Source organism: Lupinus angustifolius, chromosome LG08 (assembly GCF_001865875.1).
Source record: "Lupinus angustifolius cultivar Tanjil chromosome LG08, LupAngTanjil_v1.0, whole genome shotgun sequence".
Lineage (NCBI taxonomy): Eukaryota > Viridiplantae > Streptophyta > Magnoliopsida > Fabales > Fabaceae > Lupinus > Lupinus angustifolius.
The window spans coordinates 2,694,086-2,712,522 of record NC_032016.1 but is presented as its reverse complement, the minus strand read 5'-3'; the positions used below and the strand labels follow the sequence as shown (position 1 = coordinate 2,712,522).

Sequence of the window (18,437 nt, the reverse complement as noted above, 5' to 3'; positions counted from 1 at the left end):
TTAAATATTTATACTGGTAGTGCATAAATATTATACTCTCGACACCTATTGGAATTTGCCTAAACATATTTAGCACCTGAAAGAGTGATTAAATTGAATTTGTTACTATAATTAATACACAAAGAGTAGATAGAGTGAATATACAATATAAAATACTAATACACTATTTCATATTCGGTTTCTAGAATACTAATGTTTTGTACCATTGGAATTAATCTACTCCAGTAGTTAGACATTAAAATGAGAATTTCATCAATATATTTTTCCCTACATATAAACTAATGGATCAAACTCATCATCTTATGTTAAGAGAAAGAACTTCTTTCAATTTAGACATACATTGATAAATATTTTATTTCAAAAATAATTATTGAAAACCTGAAATAAAATATCATTATCATCTGTTTACCAACATAAAATTATAAGAAAAGTTATCTAAAAAATTTAAAAAAATTGTTTTGGGCTTTTAGTTCAAGTAGAGTTAGAAACGAGTTAAACCGAGATGAACTTGAGCCAGATCCTTAAGAATTGATTCAGCTCGAAACTCGACTTGATTTCTATACAAACTATTTTTTCAATTCAAACTCTACTCGATTGAGTTCATGAGTTGTTCAATTTGACTCATCTACTCAAATTGATTATTAATTTAGTACATATAAGTTTAAAGATTATATATATATAATAAACTCAAATTCGTGAAACTTTCTTTAAATTTGAGGTTGTCTATGTGTATTTATTTAATTAAGTCAAAATTAAAGGAATGTGAAGTTGGTTTTACTCATTCATGTTGGTAGCCCTAATCGATAAAAAAACATAAATTGTCATAGCTTTGGGCAATCATCCATTTTCTTTCTCTTCCTCATCCAACCTCACACACCTTCTCTCTCTCTCTCTCTGGGAATTCTCAATATCTTCCCAGAAAATTCACTCATCACAGATCCCAAACTCCGATGTTAAATCCAATACCTATCTTAAAGCGAGAAAATCGTAACCATTAGATTCCTTTTCTCTCTCACTGTTTCACACTATTCGCTCTTTTTCACCAACATACTCCCATTTTCTACCTCCTTTCTCCGAACAATGGGGAAAAAGGGTTTTTTAATGTCCCTTGAAAAGTGGTTGTGCTTCGATTCAATCAGGAATTATTTTTTGTAGATTCTAGTTCCTGATCCTATTTTCATTGATCAAAACCGTTTTTTTTATCTTATTCCCTTTTTAGTGGATTTTTTAGGTATCGGGATTCTCAAAGTTTGAATTTTTGAGTTATTCAATTTCAATACACTTTTGGATCGTTGTGTTAATGTTAAATCTCGTTGGATCTGAGATTCTGCTGAAATAAAGATGGATTATTGATCAGACTCTGAGTAGGAAAAAGATTTTTTTAAATAATATTAACAGGCAATTAATGTGTGTTGTGGAGTGGCTTTGTAATCTAGCGAAGTTGAAGAAGTTGAGGTTGTGATCATGGATCATGTTATTGGTGGAAAATTCAAGCTTGGGAGAAAGATTGGAGCTGGATCATTTGGAGAGCTTTATTTGGGTGTGCACTTTACCAAGTCTTATTGTTTTTTGTTTTTTGATAGCACTGGTTACTTTAAATGATGATTTTGATTTCACACCTGATTTTGCTATTCTGGTGCTTTTGTTTGTATCAGGTGTTAATGTACAAAGTGGAGATGAAGTGGCTGTCAAATTGGTAAGTGAAATTATTAGCTCATGTTTAATTGTTTGATATTTTATTGTAATTGTTTTGTTTTTGTTTTTCATTGTGCATAGATGGGTTTTGTAGTGTGGAAATGAAGTGATTGGTATATCTAGTGATTTTTAAATGTTGGGAACATAACTGTGGCTATGTTAGTAGGTGTGCTTTTGTTTACTGCTTGAATGATATTCAGTTAGGGGATTATTGCAGATCTTGCAATGCATGCTACTTTTGAAGAAATATATATCTTTTTTTGATAGGCAAAGTTTTTTACGGGGAGGGGAAGGGGGAAATATCTAGGATAATTGTAGAGTTTAAAATTTTGATGTAGAAAAACTTGAGGTAGAATGGCAGATTCATTTGTGGCATCTGACAGCGGTGAAGCTCCCATAGAGCATTGAAAGGTCATATGCTTTAGTTTGTGTGATCAGAGACTATTTATATAATTATATATAGTGATCATAGAGTGTTGGTGTGAAGCATATATTATTATGAGATCATTGGACTGTGTGTATTTGTATGTGTTGACAAGAGTAAAAAGATTAGATAGACTTTTCCTTAGTGTAAGGTTTGATTTGCGTATGTCATTATTCGACATGATGTTCATTCTTCAACAATAATGCATTTGGTGGACCAACATTTTTATTAATTTGAGCTTTTGTACAACTTGTGCTGCATTGCAAGTGACTCAAAGCTAGGTTGCTTTAAATCCTTAAGGCAAGTGTTAGCTTTGTACTCTGTGATTTTTATTTTTCGTCAGATTATTATTTTCTGTAGAGCATAACATGACACAGATTTTTGGTTCAATATTCAATCAGCCTCAGTGTGTTGCAGTTTGTTACCTAGCTGTTTCAGGATTAAGTTAATGCTAAAACTTTCTTCATTTCATTCCTTGGTTTGTTAGGAACCTACAAAGACCAAGCATCCTCAACTTCACTATGAGTCAAAATTGTATATGCTTCTTCAAGGGGGAAGTATGTTTTTGTTCTTTTATTTTTCTTCCTGGCTTTGATGTCTTCAATTTCCTTTTTAATGGCAAGACATGCAGTTGCTTACTTTACTGCCACGAAGTAAAAATGTAAAATGAGTTGTCTATGTGCTTGTCTGATTAGTTTGCTTATATATTTAATTTTTTCAGCTGGAATACCCCATTTAAAATGGTTTGGAGTTGAGGGTGACTACAATGTTATGGTAATTGACCTTCTTGGACCAAGTCTTGAAGACTTGTTTAACTATTGCAACCGAAAATTATCTCTGAAAACAGTTCTGATGCTTGCAGATCAGTTGGTAAGTATGAAGTTAATCTAAGAAAATTATACTTTTAATAGACTTCTGCTGTATTTTGATTCTTTTCCTCAATTTGGTCTGCCTAGATAAACAGAGTTGAGTACATGCACTCCCGGGGTTTTCTGCATCGTGATATAAAGCCTGACAACTTTTTGATGGGTTTAGGCCGCAAGGCAAATCAGGTATCTTGTGTTCAGGCATTTATTTGAATTTAACCTATTCTGGCTGGGTGGTGAATTGTGATGCATGGCTCCTTAATTTTATTCTGAACTAGCATTAGTTATGACTTGTGAGTTAAGAATATGATCAAAACATCCATTTGTTTTAGTGGATATATGGACACTTCAATGTTGTCACATATAACTGCTATTTTGAAATTTCGATGATATGCATGCTAAGTTTGTTTTGCTTTATAACACATATAATTGCTGCTGTTTAATACAAATATCTGGTATCATCTGTTTAATTTTGTTGGTTTTAATATGTTACAGGTATATGCAATTGATTATGGCCTTGCAAAAAAGTATAGGGATCTTCAAACACATAAGCATATACCATACAGGTACTGAGTTTGAGATTTTGTTTGGGCGGACTCTGTAGCAAGTTTTCATATGAATCCTTGAGTATTTGTTCTCATATTGTCTTTCATTTGTTAATTACTTTTGGAAGTTTACATTTACAAGGTTTATTTAATGTGATTTGTATATCGTTCCCCTATATTGGCTATTTTTCTGGAAGTTGCTTTTGAACTGTCTTCCATCTCATTCAGATCAAAGTATAATCATCTTTGATATACATGATCTAGATTCTTTTGATTGTTTTAACTTTGTCATCATTGAATAATGATAGCCGTGTTTTAAACTGGTTGCACAACTTGAGTTTTACTAGTTTTAAACCTGAACCAAGCATGAAAACAATGTTATTTGACTTGGATCTGCACCTGCTGCTGCCTATGCACGCAAATCTTCTTATCTGATCCCTACTAACTTTTCTTATGTGTCTCTGATACCCAAGCCCATCACTTGTTCACGCATCTTTTAATTTAAAAGTAAAGATTGTCCTACAGACCCTCTACTTTTCTTTTGTTAGTGATCACAGTACTTTCTTTCAGGGAAAACAAGAACCTCACTGGAACTGCTCGGTATGCAAGTGTTAATACTCACCTTGGAGTTGGTAAGTGAGGCTATTTGTTGCAGCTACTAACCAATAAGCTTTTTAAATTCAAATATGGATGTTTTTTTATAACATATCATGTTCTGATTAATTTTGCAGAACAAAGCAGAAGAGATGATCTAGAATCACTTGGTTATGTGCTCATGTATTTTTTGAGAGGAAGGTTGATTGCAATCCTGAGATTCCTGCTTCTGTAATGATGTTTCTCATTGTATTTAACATAGTGTGCCAATTGTTTTTCAGTCTCCCTTGGCAAGGCATGAAAGGTGGAACTAAAAAGCAGAAGTATGACAAGATAAGTGAAAAGAAGATGCTTACTCCGATAGAGGTACTGTTACCTGCTTACAAGCAGCTTTTTTGTAAATGATTTGATGATTTGAATTATTGTTTTTTCTTCATACTAGGAGGTCTATTGCTGTTTTTTGCTGATTTAGTTGGCAGTAGAGTTTGTTTACTGCTTGTATTTTCTGCCTATGTTTTTTCCCTTTAATCGACTTGAACTATTATGCTGCAAATTGTTTTTCCAATTTTATGTGCTGCAAAGAATTTACTATACTAGTTTTGAGGCAGGTCTTATGCAAGTCATACCCATTAGAATTCACGACTTACTTCCATTATTGCCGATCGTTAAGGTTTGAAGATAAGCCTGATTATTCATATCTTAAGAGACTCTTTCGGGACCTATTCATTAGAGAAGGTTAGCTTGTATATATATATATATAAGCTTTACTGCTCCTAGGTTACAATTCTTCCAAGGCTTTTAAATACGTTGAAAATGTTCCATCACAGGTTATCAGTTTGACTATGTATTTGATTGGACTATCTTGAAGTATCCACAAATCGGATCCAGTTCTCGAGCTCGAGTGAGTACTTCTTGATAGTTATGATTTTCATGTTAGAAGAGATGAGAAATGTGGTTTCATTGCATTTTTAGTAAATGTATTTTTTTTGTTAATTACATTTTTTTTGCTGCATTCTCAACAGCCAAGTGGGAAGCCAGCAATAAATCTGGGACTGTCAGGAGAGAGAGTAGAACGGCCTTCAGGTTTCCTTCTAAATCAAGATCTGGATTCTGTTTTATTCTGTAGCAACTCACTGCTATGCTGATGAATGGTTTTTGGTCTTAGAGATTCACAAGCCTTAAAGTTATATTATTCTTCATGTCTGTGTGCATTATTCTTATCATCTGGTCTTAAACTACCATATTATTTTCACTTGTTTAGATAGTTTGAGTATGTAAGTTACACACTGCTAAATTTGTGTTATTTCAGTTGTGGTAGGTGTAAACGGAAATGGCTTTTATCAGCTAATGATTCTTCTATTTTAGGTGTGCCAGAGGTTCGGGATAGATTTTCTGGTGCACTCGAGCAATTTGCAAGAAGGAATAGGCCGAATAGCTCTGGGCTTGGTCTGCATGGTGAAAATTCTAGGCATAGGTCTTCAGATGATGTGCCATCGTCCAAAGATGTGGTTAGTCACTTGTCATTACTGTTTTCTTTGTGTATGAATTAGCCCCCCTTCAGACTTTTATGAATAGTAAGTCCACTACTTGAACTTCGCTTGTTATTTAATGCTTATTCTTTGCAGCAAGCTGATTCCGAGAGGACTCGGAGCTCTTCTCGTAATGGTAGTACCTCAAAACGGCCTGTCGTATCAAGCAGCCGACCAAGCACATCTGGTGAACCTAATGAAAGTCGTTCTAGCCGACTGCTCTCAAGCAGTGGCCGTCTGTCTACAACTCAGAGGATTCAAGCAGGTTTAGAGTCCAAAACACCCCTTACTCAGCGGATTCAAGCAGGTTTAGAGTCCAAAACATCCCTTACTCAGAGGATTCAAGCAGGTTTAGAGTCCAAAACATCCCTTACTCGTGCTTCAGGGTCGAGAGGCGGTCGAGACGATACATTCAGGAGCTTTGAACTTCTATCAATTGGTACAGGAAAAAGGAAATGAAGAACAGTAGTCAGAAGACTTGTGCCAAGGGTTGCAGTTCCATTCTAATACTTTTCCTTTGATATGTCTAAACTTGTTGATGACTCTGTATATTTCCATTCTATGTTGGGTCCATTCAAGGTGGATCTTTGGCAGACTCCTCTCATACCTCCTCAGATGTTCTTCCATGACTATTTCAACATGGACCCATTCATGAAGAGATACTGTTACTTTAGAAACATGTTTATATGAAATGGTTACTTGTTACAAATACATTCTCTATATTGTGCACTTGATGAAAGAGGAAAAGAAACTGTAAAAAATGCTTTGCAAGTTTTGCACCCTTTGCATATATTTGGAACCTGATTATTCTCAATATTTTGTTCAGATGTACATTGAGTGAATGGACTAGGTGGCTCCTTGTGGATAAATTCACTTGGTTTTTTTTAAGAGAAAGGGTAAAGCTTAGTAGAAGTACAGCTTTATAAAAAGTAACTTGCTAAGTATGCAAAAAGGGAGGCAAACCTTGACCGAAATCAGACAAGTGGAAATAACTGAGAATATGCAGATTACTTTACTACAGACAAAGGGTATCACTATATTAATATGTTGGTCTAGTTATGTAAGGCTCCACTAGATATTCAAAATGATAAAAAAGTCAAAAATTTGATTCCTGAGAACGATACTTGTTGGGAGAGATTATACATTCCGAAAGTGATTAATATCTTACCTAAAAGGTGATATAATACCTTAGTAGTACAAAAAAGAAATGGTACCACTAAATCATTAACGTTGTTGCTAAATGGGCAATGGTCTCTCCAAATAGTAATTGATGTGCAGCATGTTTTGCATCTAGCCTTTTAACATAGACTTCTAAGTCAAGTTGAACCCTCGCCACAATGTATATCCACAAAATATAAGTATCAAACATAGTCTGTACTAATATGATATCAACACAAATAACTCTTAATTCAGACATTTTGACCACCCCACTCTTAAGATCATGAATCACCCTCCTACAATCACTTTCAATAATTATTAAATTCCGCCTATGATATGCAACAACTTTCATTCAACTGGGAAAATTGATCATTTGGATTTAATGTACATATTCTATTCACTAATTCATCCAAATTATAAATGAAGCATGCCCCTCAAGGATTATATAATATAACTTAAAATTTGTTTTCTTTTTCGCCAAAGTTGACTACTCAAAAAAACGTATTTTATTATTTTAATAAAATAAGAAAGGATAGAAATTGTTATTTACATACATATATTTATTTGGATTATTTAATGAACATAATTAAAATTTAAATAAACTAAACCAAAGTGTATAAATTTTAAATATAAATATAATTTATTTTTTAAAATTGTGTTCAAATAAATTTTTATTACTATTAATCAAAGTTTTATATTTGGGTGAATAGTAAGCATGAGGACTCTCGATGGGTTATACTACCAGTTTTGAAGTATGAAATATTATTTTATTAGTTTAATGCAATTGAGTACGGTCTACTTATGGGCTGGAATAGGGACAAACAGTATTATATTTGAGTGTGATTGTTTAGAGGCAATGTATATTAGAAATTTTTTTATGATTGGTGAAATACCAGTTATAGGATTTTGAATCTCACGATTCTCACACATAATATAAAACAAAGATATAAAGTTATACATGAATCTATATTCTCAGATCTACTCATTTGATATATCTTTTGAGAGAGAGTTTTGATATACATTCCTCAACCAAATCTTGAATTCCTTTTGGGATATTTGTTTTCTCTTGATGGAGAGAAGTGAAAACTATTTCTGATTTTGTGTCTTGGGGCCATAACCGTTCCTTATGTGTTAACTTATAGGATTCTCATTATCCCCTATAGGCCAACCGTTTGGGTATCCACTCATTAAACTTATATATGTTATAGAAGTATTTTAAATTGTCATTAATTAGATTAATTGTTTTGTAACCCAAAATAAATAGCCAATACAATTGTATTAAATATATGATGTTCACCTTGATTAGAAATTATGAATTTCTAACAATCTCTCACTTGGGCTTCATATTTTTCCTAGAACAATTATATCACATATTCTTTAGGCGCACATCCGTATGCTATTTATATTTAGACTTCTCCTCAATACAATATGATTTATCTTATATATTAACTATGGAACCACTGTGACCTTCACCACATTCAAAATTGACTCGACCCTAAGATCACCATATTAATATACTTAGTGACATATATCAAATATGGATGAGTGACATGAAAATTTCATGCAATGTGATCTCAAACATGTGTATTTCCAACTGATCCTTCTTTATTCTTTAGTGAGATCAATCTAAAGTCTTTAAATGCAACATAATAGTTACAATACACACGTTCAAAATAAAACAATAAACCATCAACTTTATAATGCATAAAATTATATATGACGTCCAAAGTATATCATAAAACATATACACTTCCACTAAACTAAGGTATCCTAAGGAGCAATACTTATATGAACAATATGCTCATGAAAGACTTTAGATACCGAACCCTTAATGAGTGAATCAGCTAGCATAAAATTTGTCCTTATCTGTTCTATGAAAATTTATCTATTTTGAACACTTTCTTTAACAACTAGAAACTTGATGTCAATAAATTTTGACTTTATAGAACTCCTGTTATTATTGGAGTAAAGAACTGTGGACTTACCATCACAATAAATTCTCGGTGGTCTTTTAGTACCATTAACCACATGTAAGCCAGTGACAAAATTTCTGCAACCATATGCTACGGTCTTATGTTTTAAAACAAACCATGAACTCCACAACCATGGTTGAAGGAACTACGAGCGTCTGTTTAGCAGACTTCCAAGAGATAGCACCTTCAAACAAGATAAACACATATCTAGAGGTGGAGTATCTATTGTCTAGACGCCTACAAAACAGAGTAAGAGTACTTAATGATATCTAAATTCTTAGACCTCTGATAAGTGAGCATGTTCTCATTTGTTCTATTTATGTAAAACATAACACGTTTGACTGCCTTCTTGTGATGCATTACAAGATTGCTCAAATATCTTTCCAAAACTCTCACGACAAACGCTATGTCGGGACGCGCACAAACTTGAGCATACATTGGACTTCCTACTATAGATGAATAATGAATCTTTTGCATCTTGTATCTTTCAAGGTCATTTTTGGGCACTGTTTGAGACTAAACTTGTCTCCCTTAGCTATAGGGGTATCCCCTAGGTTACCGTCTTTCATGCCAAATCTATCTAGGACTTTATCTATATAGCTTTCTTCTGACAACCTTAGGATACCTTGAGACTAATCTCTTAGTATCTGAATACCTAATACAAAAGAAGCTTCCCCAAGATCTTTCATTTCGAAATTATTCATTAGAAATCTCTTGGTCTAATATAATAGTCCTATATCACTTCTATCAAGTAGTATATCATCGACATATAATACCAATAATATAAATTTACTCCACTAAACATGTGGTAAACACAATCATCAACTTTATTTGTCCCAAAACCATACGAGGTAAGAACTTGATGAAACTTGTGATTCCATTCACGAGAAGCTTGTTTAAGGCCATAGATGAATTTCTTTAATTTGCATACCATAGACTTTGAGCCAATTGACACAAAGTTTTCTGGTTGCACTATATAGATCGTTTCTTTCATGTCATCATTTAGAAACGCAGTCTTAACATTTATCTGATATAGCTCTAAATCAAATGAGCTACTAGTGCCAATATTATTCCAAAAATATCCTTCGAAGATACTAGAGAAAAAGTTTCTTTATAATCAATGTCTTCTTTATGAGTGTAGCCTTTAACAACTAGTGGGCTTTATATCTTTCAATATTACCAAGAATTGCACTTCTCCTCTCTCTAGTGAATCTCCTTAATGGCACTTCTACTTCTTGAAGTTGTTGAATTTGTTCTATAGGTACTTGGGGAGAACCTCATTGTTGTCTTGTTCTAGAATATTGCCAGGAACAATATTTTGAACATTATCTTCTATTACCAAAGTTATTCCTTGAATGATAATAGGCACAAGAACTTGTTCACCATTAGTGCGTTCTTCATCAAAGATAATATTTCTTATGTTTTCTTCCTTCCCAAAACCAACTTCCTCAAGAAGTCTTGCATTTCCCGTCTAAAAAAAGTCCTGAAGTAGAATCTTAAAATTTATAACCCCGAGAGCGTTCAACATAGCCATTAAAGTAGCAACTAATTGTTCTTGAGTCCAGTTTTCTTTCTTGCGACCTATATGGTTGCGCCTCATCTCTACAACCCCAAATGTACAAGTGTTTTAAACTTGGTCTTTTATTACTCCAAAGCTCATATGAGGTTTTTAACTACTTTACTTGACACTCTATTAAGGATGTAAACTATGGTCTTTAAAGCTCTCTCCCAAAGAGACTTTGGCAAGAAAGAATGACTAATCATATTTCTTACCATATCCTTAAGAGTTTGGTTTAATCACTCAACAACATCATTCATGCTAGGTTTGCCTAGCATAGTGTATTGCAGAACAATTCCATATTCTCTGAGGGAAAACACAAATAACCATTTCATAACATCCTTATTGTCCTTCCTTTTCTTATTTTGAGAGGTCAAATGAGAACTTTTAGTCTTATCTCTCTACAGTCTCTCTTTCTCTTGCACACAGTGAGATATAAGCTCATTGAGAGACTATTTGTCTTTCTGAGTGTTATAGCTCACTTTGAATTGTCGAAAGTGTGCAAGAAGCGAGATCAAAACCAAGTAGACGAGCAAGTCATCACCAAGCTCTAACTTAAGTGACTTGAGTTTGTGAATTAGACATCTCCATAATGTACTCCTTTATGTTCCCTTTGTCTTTATACTTCATGGAGATGAGTTTAGCCGAAAGACTACCCGTCTCCACCTTTTTACTTTTTGAAAAGTATGGTTCTATTTCTTAAATGAACTTCCTTGCATCCCGACCCTAAAAAATAGACCCCCGAAAGGCATATGGAATAGAGTGTTTCATGATAATCAGACACATTCAGTTAGAGCATTCCCATTCATAAATTTTAACCTCATCGAAGATTTCTGGATTAGAAATGGATTTCTCCACCTGTAGTGCCAGATCTAAATCCATACAGCCGAGAATAATTTCTACAATTTTCCTATAGACCTTAATGTTTGTCTCATTCAACAATGTGATGTTCTTAATTTGAGCAGAAAAATTTGCAGCACTAATGAAAGAACAAAACACATTGCAATCATTATTGCAATTAAACTCACATTCAACTTTAATACTTAAATTCAAATGATGATGGAGCACATCACGAGTTACCTAACATAACATTAATATTCAGTATTTGGACAAAAATATTAACTTGTAGGTGGTACGTTCAATGTAGTAATCAAACATTGATAACCAGTCATGTCAAACAATAAGTCTTTCTTTGGATCGACTTACTATTCACTTGGAAAGTCATCTGGTTATCACATATTTATTGCTACAAATATATTTGTAATTTGGGCCAAACAATAATCTTCCTTTGGGCCAATCACTATTTGCATAAAATGCAAACATGCAATTGACTTGATATTTTATATCAATACTAATAGTAATCTTGTTTGTAATTGTCAAACATTGATCAAATGCATGTCAAATAATAAATCCTTTTTTGGAATGATTTATCATTCACATATGCAACCTTATAATAATCACATATTTATCATCACATGTATGTATATAATCTGGCGAAATAATAATCTTCCTTTCGACCGATTAATAATCGCATGGATACATATACGCACTAACATTTGATATTTATTATGAACATTTCACATAAAAGATTTCACTTTGGCGGCTTCTTATTTAATAGGTTCACTTAAAATGTCAAACAATTTTACTTTCCAAAATAAGAAACCATGTAGTTGAGTTTGATTCAACACTTAATCCAAAATTATATATTATTTATATCCACATATAAATACATATAACCACTATAGGCTAATGGTAGCATTGTATCATTCTCATCACAAGGATTGCGTAAAAAAATATATCGTTTTGAATTTTTCATAAAAAAATATTATCATTTTATACCCGACTAAACATGGCAGGGCATACTATCCAAACAGAAACAATACTTCAACAATAACAATCACTTAATAATGCAATCATCCACCAACTAATGCAACAAACCATGAAATAAGACATGTTCACATGATAGACTTATCATAAGATATCTACAACATTAATTTCTAGTTTTTGGGCATAGAAATTAATTTGTAAGTGATACTTTCAACGTAATGATCAAATATCAACAATTAGTTCTGTCAAATAATAAGCCTTTCTTTGGACCGACTATTATTCACATGAAAAAATTTATAATTGTTAAATATTTATCATCACGTGTATGTTATTATTTGGCCAAATTGAGTCTTCCTTTGGGCCGAACACAATTCGCATAAATAATATCATACTCATTTGTGTAATTTTAATAAATTTCCACAATAGAAGTTACTTTTGCAACATATTGCATCAATTAATTCAAAAGTTAATTACCAAACAAAAGGTAAATAATATGAGTCCATTATAAAAAAATATAATCATAGAATTAAAACCTTTGGATTTGATATCTGATATGATTAACAAATCTAATCTTACAATATAATTCAAAATAAAAAAAAAGATATATTACATATATATCAACGCATAAAAGTGGATGCAATATTAACCAAATGCAAAGTAGATTCAGATTGAAAACCATAAAAAAATATATGCAAATCATTATCGAAATTTCAAATCAAATATGATCATGCATTTATTAAAACATATATATATATATATATACATTTTCGCACACTGACATAATAAAATATATATAATTTTAAGCATTATCCATAATCATTATATATATATTAACTTTAATCAGTAATTCCAAAAATCACAACAACCTCAAGCTGGAAGCAATTACATATGTATATATGTATATTTTAATTCGTAATATATATACAAGATCATGAATTCTATATTGTATATGTATAAAATAAAAAACACGACTTAACACATATATATCTTATACATATATTTTAACAAATTACAAAATTATAAAGTGACAAAAGTCAATGTCGAACACTAAGGCATTAATGTACATATAATATACATATTGCATAAAAGAGTCATCAAAGTTAATTTAATGTCCATCCACATATCTGAATATATACTTCAACACATATTGCAAAGATTCATAATACAAATTATCCATGATTTAAATAAGCGGAAGCACATGAAAGCTATCTTCATTATTCATAAATACTCAATTTTCATAACCAATAGCGGAAACATAAAAATCCTCAAATTTAAAAAGTAGTGTTTATAAAAAATTGGGGAGAAAACAACTTTAATGGAGAATCATAAAATTCAGAACCTAAAGCTCTGATACCACTTGTTAGAAATTTCTTATGATCGGTGAAATACTAATCCTAGTATCTTGAATATTATATTTCTCACACATAATATAAAATAAGGATATAAAGTCATACATGAATTCATGTTCTCATATCTACTTCTTTGATATACCTTTTGAGAGAGAGTTTTGGTATGATAGCCTTCATCAACCAAACCCTGAATTCCTTTTGAGACCTTCATTTTTTCTATGATTGAGAGATGTGAAAACTATTCGTGATTTGGTGTCTTAGGGACCATAATCGTTCCTTATGTGTTAACTTATCGGGTTCTCATATCCCCTATAGGCCAACCGTTTGTGTATTCACTCATTAAACTCATATTCGTTATCAGTTTCTGAAGTCTTTTAGGTTGTCATAAATAGATTACTTGTTTTGTAACCCAAAATAAATAGCCAATATAATTCTATTAAATATATGATGTCCACCTTAATTAGAAATTATGAATTTCTAACAATGTAAATTATAATTGAGAGTTTAGTTATTTACATACACCAAGATTCAGAAGTGGCAGAAAGTATTCATGAGTTTCTTGCCAACAACTGGTTTGTTAAAGTTTGATTCATACCAGCGGAGGCTAAGGCTTTGACAAGTTCTGTCAAAGTTTGAGAATTGATCATCGTTGGTAAAGGTGTCAAAATAGGCAGACTTGATATGGTCGATTCACCAAAGCCCGAAAACTCATTGAGTTTGAGTATTATTTAGGTATTTTTTTATATTGAATTTAGCTTTTTTGCCTAGATCGATCGAGTTATATTACAATTGTATATATGTCAAGCTTACCTGAATGGGTTCGAGTTACCCGTTTCTTCCTTTTTCTTTTTTGGGACCTTTAGCTTGTTAATATGACTCATGTGAAAATTATTTTACAACATAATATTCCTATGAACTTCTAATAAAAATAGATAATAAAGTATTGATGTTATGAATTTTGAATAAAAAATAAAGTAATACTTATAACATAAATACTTATAAATTACAATAATGTTATAAAGTGAATCATTATATTATCCGTCCTACTTTGCATAATATCTTTTTTAAGCACAATAATAAAATTGTATATCAAATCAAATAAGAAGAACATTAAACTATATATATTACATGTTTATTTTCTTAATCGTGTATTTAATTAGATTTAACTTTAAAAAATAATAATAATAAAGAACAATAACTTTTATAACAAAATTAAGAGACAATAATTGTTTATCACATCTAATCCATACAACCAAATTTAACTCGTGAGCATACAAATGATCTTCACACATAAATTAAAGAATGATAATTATGTATTGTGATGGTGGTTATAAAGTTCATTATGAATTTGAGTCTATAGTATCATCTATATCTATACTATTAATAAAGGGAAAACACAAAATAACCACCCATCATGGTGTAATTTGTGTTTTCCTATTTTGCCCTCAATATCTTTTTATTTCTACCAAAAAACCATATAATATTAGTTTTTTATTTTATCCTTATTATCTTCTTATTTTAAAAGTGTATTTAAAAAATTGAATATTAGACCAATTGAATAAATTTAACCTTAAATTTAGCGCAAAAAATTATATTTGAATTTATAAAATACAAACTATACATTACAAACGATAGGAAAGCGGGTTGACAAGCACGACAGTGCATGTCAACACGCTAGTTACTATAAACTAAATGATATTTTTGGATATTGTCCATTATATATTAATTGAAACCACAAATGAAAGATTTAATAAATGATTTATGTCAAACATCATATAAGTGAGTTTGACATTATGTCTTAACTTAATTGTAAGGTACTAGGTCTCTATGAGTTTGGTTGAATTATGAGCATAACAAGTGTGTCAAAAATTATAGACTTGGATTAATAATTTTTAAAAATTGAGATATATAATTTTTAAAAATTGGATTAAAAATGTTAAAATTTAAATAAATATTTTTAATATTATGCGGGCCGACTTATCACAACATACAACCAACCCGCTTACAATGGCTTTGAGCTGCAATTTCATATACAAAAGTTGTAACCCGAAATACTATACAAGCTAATGTGAACCTATCTGCAGTAATCATTTTAACAACTCAGTCTATAATTTTGGAATTTTTGTGGAAGACGTTTTAGATATAGAGCTATCTTATTAGTGTTTTTGTTTATCCTTTTATTTATTTATTTATATATATATATATATGAATGTTATATTACACTTTCACATAATATTTGATTCTATAGTATACAAATTTGAATAATCTACAAAAATGAAAACGATCTACATATTGATCATACAAGGAAGGAACTTTTGCCTTAAATTTTTAAAAGGAGAGTTGGATTTGGCAAATTTATCCCTGGATTGTGTTGGGCCATAAGCAGTATTAGTAGTTATGGGCAAAGTTGATTTTTCATATGGAAGTTATTTTTTTGTAAATAAATTTTTAAATTTAATTATATATAATGTTGAAATTTATAAATAATTTTTAATATAAATTCCTAAATATGGAAAAATATATAATAAAGAAAGAAAAATAAATATACTACTAAAGATATGGAAAAATTGTAATAAAAAAGAAACCCTGTCAAAAAAGTTAATATTTTGGTACAAGTTAATTAATTACCATAATAAAAAATTAATTATCAATTCACGTGAAATTATATTAAATTGAAAATCTTATCACCCCTCACTAATAACATTTATTTATATATTTACTTTCTATGTATGGTCCTTACATTTAACTTTCTTCTCTTTCCATTCGTGTATCTCAACTTTAATATTAATTTTAAATTTAAAACATTAAATGAGGTTAAGTACTTTCTTCTTTATTTGAAAAAGTGACATAAATGCAAAAGAGAGTTACTCATTAAATTTCTATCAGTTAAACATAAATTTTCAATAGTATTAAATATGACTTTCATCCTTAATTTTAATTGTGATTTTGATTATAGTAAACGTTTATTTTTTAAGTATTTAATTAGTGCTGGTGTTGATTTTGGTCATTATCATTATAGATGACAAAACGAGCAAAGTCCACGGGCCGGACCATATAGCCTGCAAAATTTTGTGAGTAGATCATACAAAATTTGTCTTTTTGCTCATTTCGTCTCACCCGTTTATCCGCCATACCCGCAGACATTTTTGGTGGGCATTGTGGTTAGTCAGCGAGCATGATGTAATAAAAAAAAAATTTAAATAAATTATGATGAAATGTGATTTAATATCTCAAAAAAAGTTGGAATACAGTATGGTTTGTTCAACTTCATATAAAATATCAATGTTTTTAAAAAATATATTTGGAACTACTTTATTTAATTTTTTTTCCTAGTTTATTGTATTCATTTTTTCTTTTAATATTTCTTATCAATACCCACAAATTGTCCACATGCCAATTAGACCGTTTTAAGATAAGCATGATATGCTATTTTGTTCGTTAAAACAATATGGACATGTTCGTGCCCGCTGAAAATTTTGCAGGCATTTGTGGGCACAGACAATCTATTTTATCATCTCTACTCGTCATTAACCTGGATGGAAAATGCTAATGTGAAGAAACTAAATAAAGTAAAAGACATGAATAACCACAACTTTTTTTTTTAAAAAGTGCAATACAAAATTTGTATATAAATGGCCAAGCATAAGTCATGTATGAGATTTTCATTTTTCTTCTTCTAAATCTCTTAACCTAATTTCTACGGATAACTCTTTTCGCTTCCTTCTTCATGATAATTCACAACTTATCACGTGTAGATTGTGCAATAAACACTTTGCCAACTTGGAAGAGGCCATAATCCATTTTAGGACTCATTTTGTACTAGGAATGGTCGCTACAAGAAGATTGTATTCTGAAAACCGTATCAACTCATGGTTAGATTTGTTGCTAAATTTCACTTGTCAACCATATAATAGACGAAGTATATTTGAAATGACACATTTGCTACCAAACCCATCTCCAAGATGGGTTATAGGAAACCAATGGGGTCCACCAATCCATCAAGATTTATCTGAAATGGAAGTCTCAAGAGACGACGAGACAAGACCATTTATAAACTTGTTAGACAAACCTATCAACAACAATGAATTTGTTAATGTGATCAACATGGAAGTTGTCAACCTTGATTTGCATGCTATTGATTAGACATTAAAGCTCTAAAATGTCAAGGGGTTGATTGTTTTACTTGACATCATAAGTTATGATATTAGGTTGAAAACAATTATTTGATTAAGCGTTCTCGGGAAATTTAAGGTGATAACCAAGTTGTGTGTCTTCAATTATGAGAACAAATATATATGCAATATAGAATTTGAGAAAGACTCATAAATAATGAAAATAATATATTTGATATGTGTGATAGCATTTTGCTTTTAATAATTTTTATTTTCCATTTCTTGATAAGTATAAATTATAATTAAACACATATATTGTTTAATATTGTTGTGGGCTAATACAAGCCAATGCAATATGCAATAGTAAAGGTGTTTGTTGTTTTCATCACATTAGGGGATGCAAATTGAAATATGAAACATATCATGTTGGAATTTCTGACAATTTATGGGTCACATATATAATTCTATAATTGTGTTATGATCATTATGTAATTAGCCAAAATATAAAATGATCTTAAGTAATTAATTTGGTGGCTAAGGGCATATGTGTCATGAAATAATAATAAGTGTAGATACCTTCAGACAATTTCTGATTTGATGAAGGGATTGAATCAGAATTATTGCAACTAAAGTAGTAACCACTACGGGGTTACTTTTATGGGTTATGGTCCCCATTTGTAGAGCAACAGGTTTTCAAGTGTAAAGGTTAAGGAGAATAAGGTAGGATGAGAATAGTGTTATCCAGGATAGGATAACACTATCCACTCATCCATAAGGGCTTATAAGGCATAAGGATAAGCCTCCTCC

At 31.1% G+C, this 18,437-nt stretch overlaps 1 protein-coding gene across 3 annotated transcripts in view; it reads left to right on the top strand.

Annotated features, from left to right (window-relative positions):
* Positions 832-18,437, top strand: part of LOC109354248 (casein kinase 1-like protein 10) — a 27,705-nt gene continuing 10,099 nt past the window's right edge. The window contains exons 1-15 of one of the 3 annotated variants that reach the window (XM_019596612.1): positions 832-1,540; positions 1,656-1,696; positions 2,607-2,676; positions 2,841-2,989; positions 3,076-3,171; positions 3,481-3,551; positions 4,101-4,162; positions 4,262-4,325; positions 4,406-4,490; positions 4,733-4,859; positions 4,952-5,025; positions 5,147-5,207; positions 5,490-5,632; positions 5,750-5,918; positions 5,961-6,414. In XM_019596612.1, the coding sequence (XP_019452157.1) occupies positions 1,465-1,540; positions 1,656-1,696; positions 2,607-2,676; positions 2,841-2,989; positions 3,076-3,171; positions 3,481-3,551; positions 4,101-4,162; positions 4,262-4,325; positions 4,406-4,490; positions 4,733-4,859; positions 4,952-5,025; positions 5,147-5,207; positions 5,490-5,632; positions 5,750-5,918; positions 5,961-6,112 (1,440 nt within the window). In that variant the 5' untranslated portion in view covers positions 832-1,464 and the 3' untranslated portion in view covers positions 6,113-6,414. Of the gene's footprint in view, positions 1,541-1,655; positions 1,697-2,606; positions 2,677-2,840; positions 2,990-3,075; positions 3,172-3,480; positions 3,552-4,100; positions 4,163-4,261; positions 4,326-4,405; positions 4,491-4,732; positions 4,860-4,951; positions 5,026-5,146; positions 5,208-5,489; positions 5,633-5,749; positions 6,415-13,608; positions 13,617-18,437 lie in introns of those variants that run through there. The other 2 variants (XR_002108529.1, XM_019596611.1) reach the window with 2 other exon arrangements.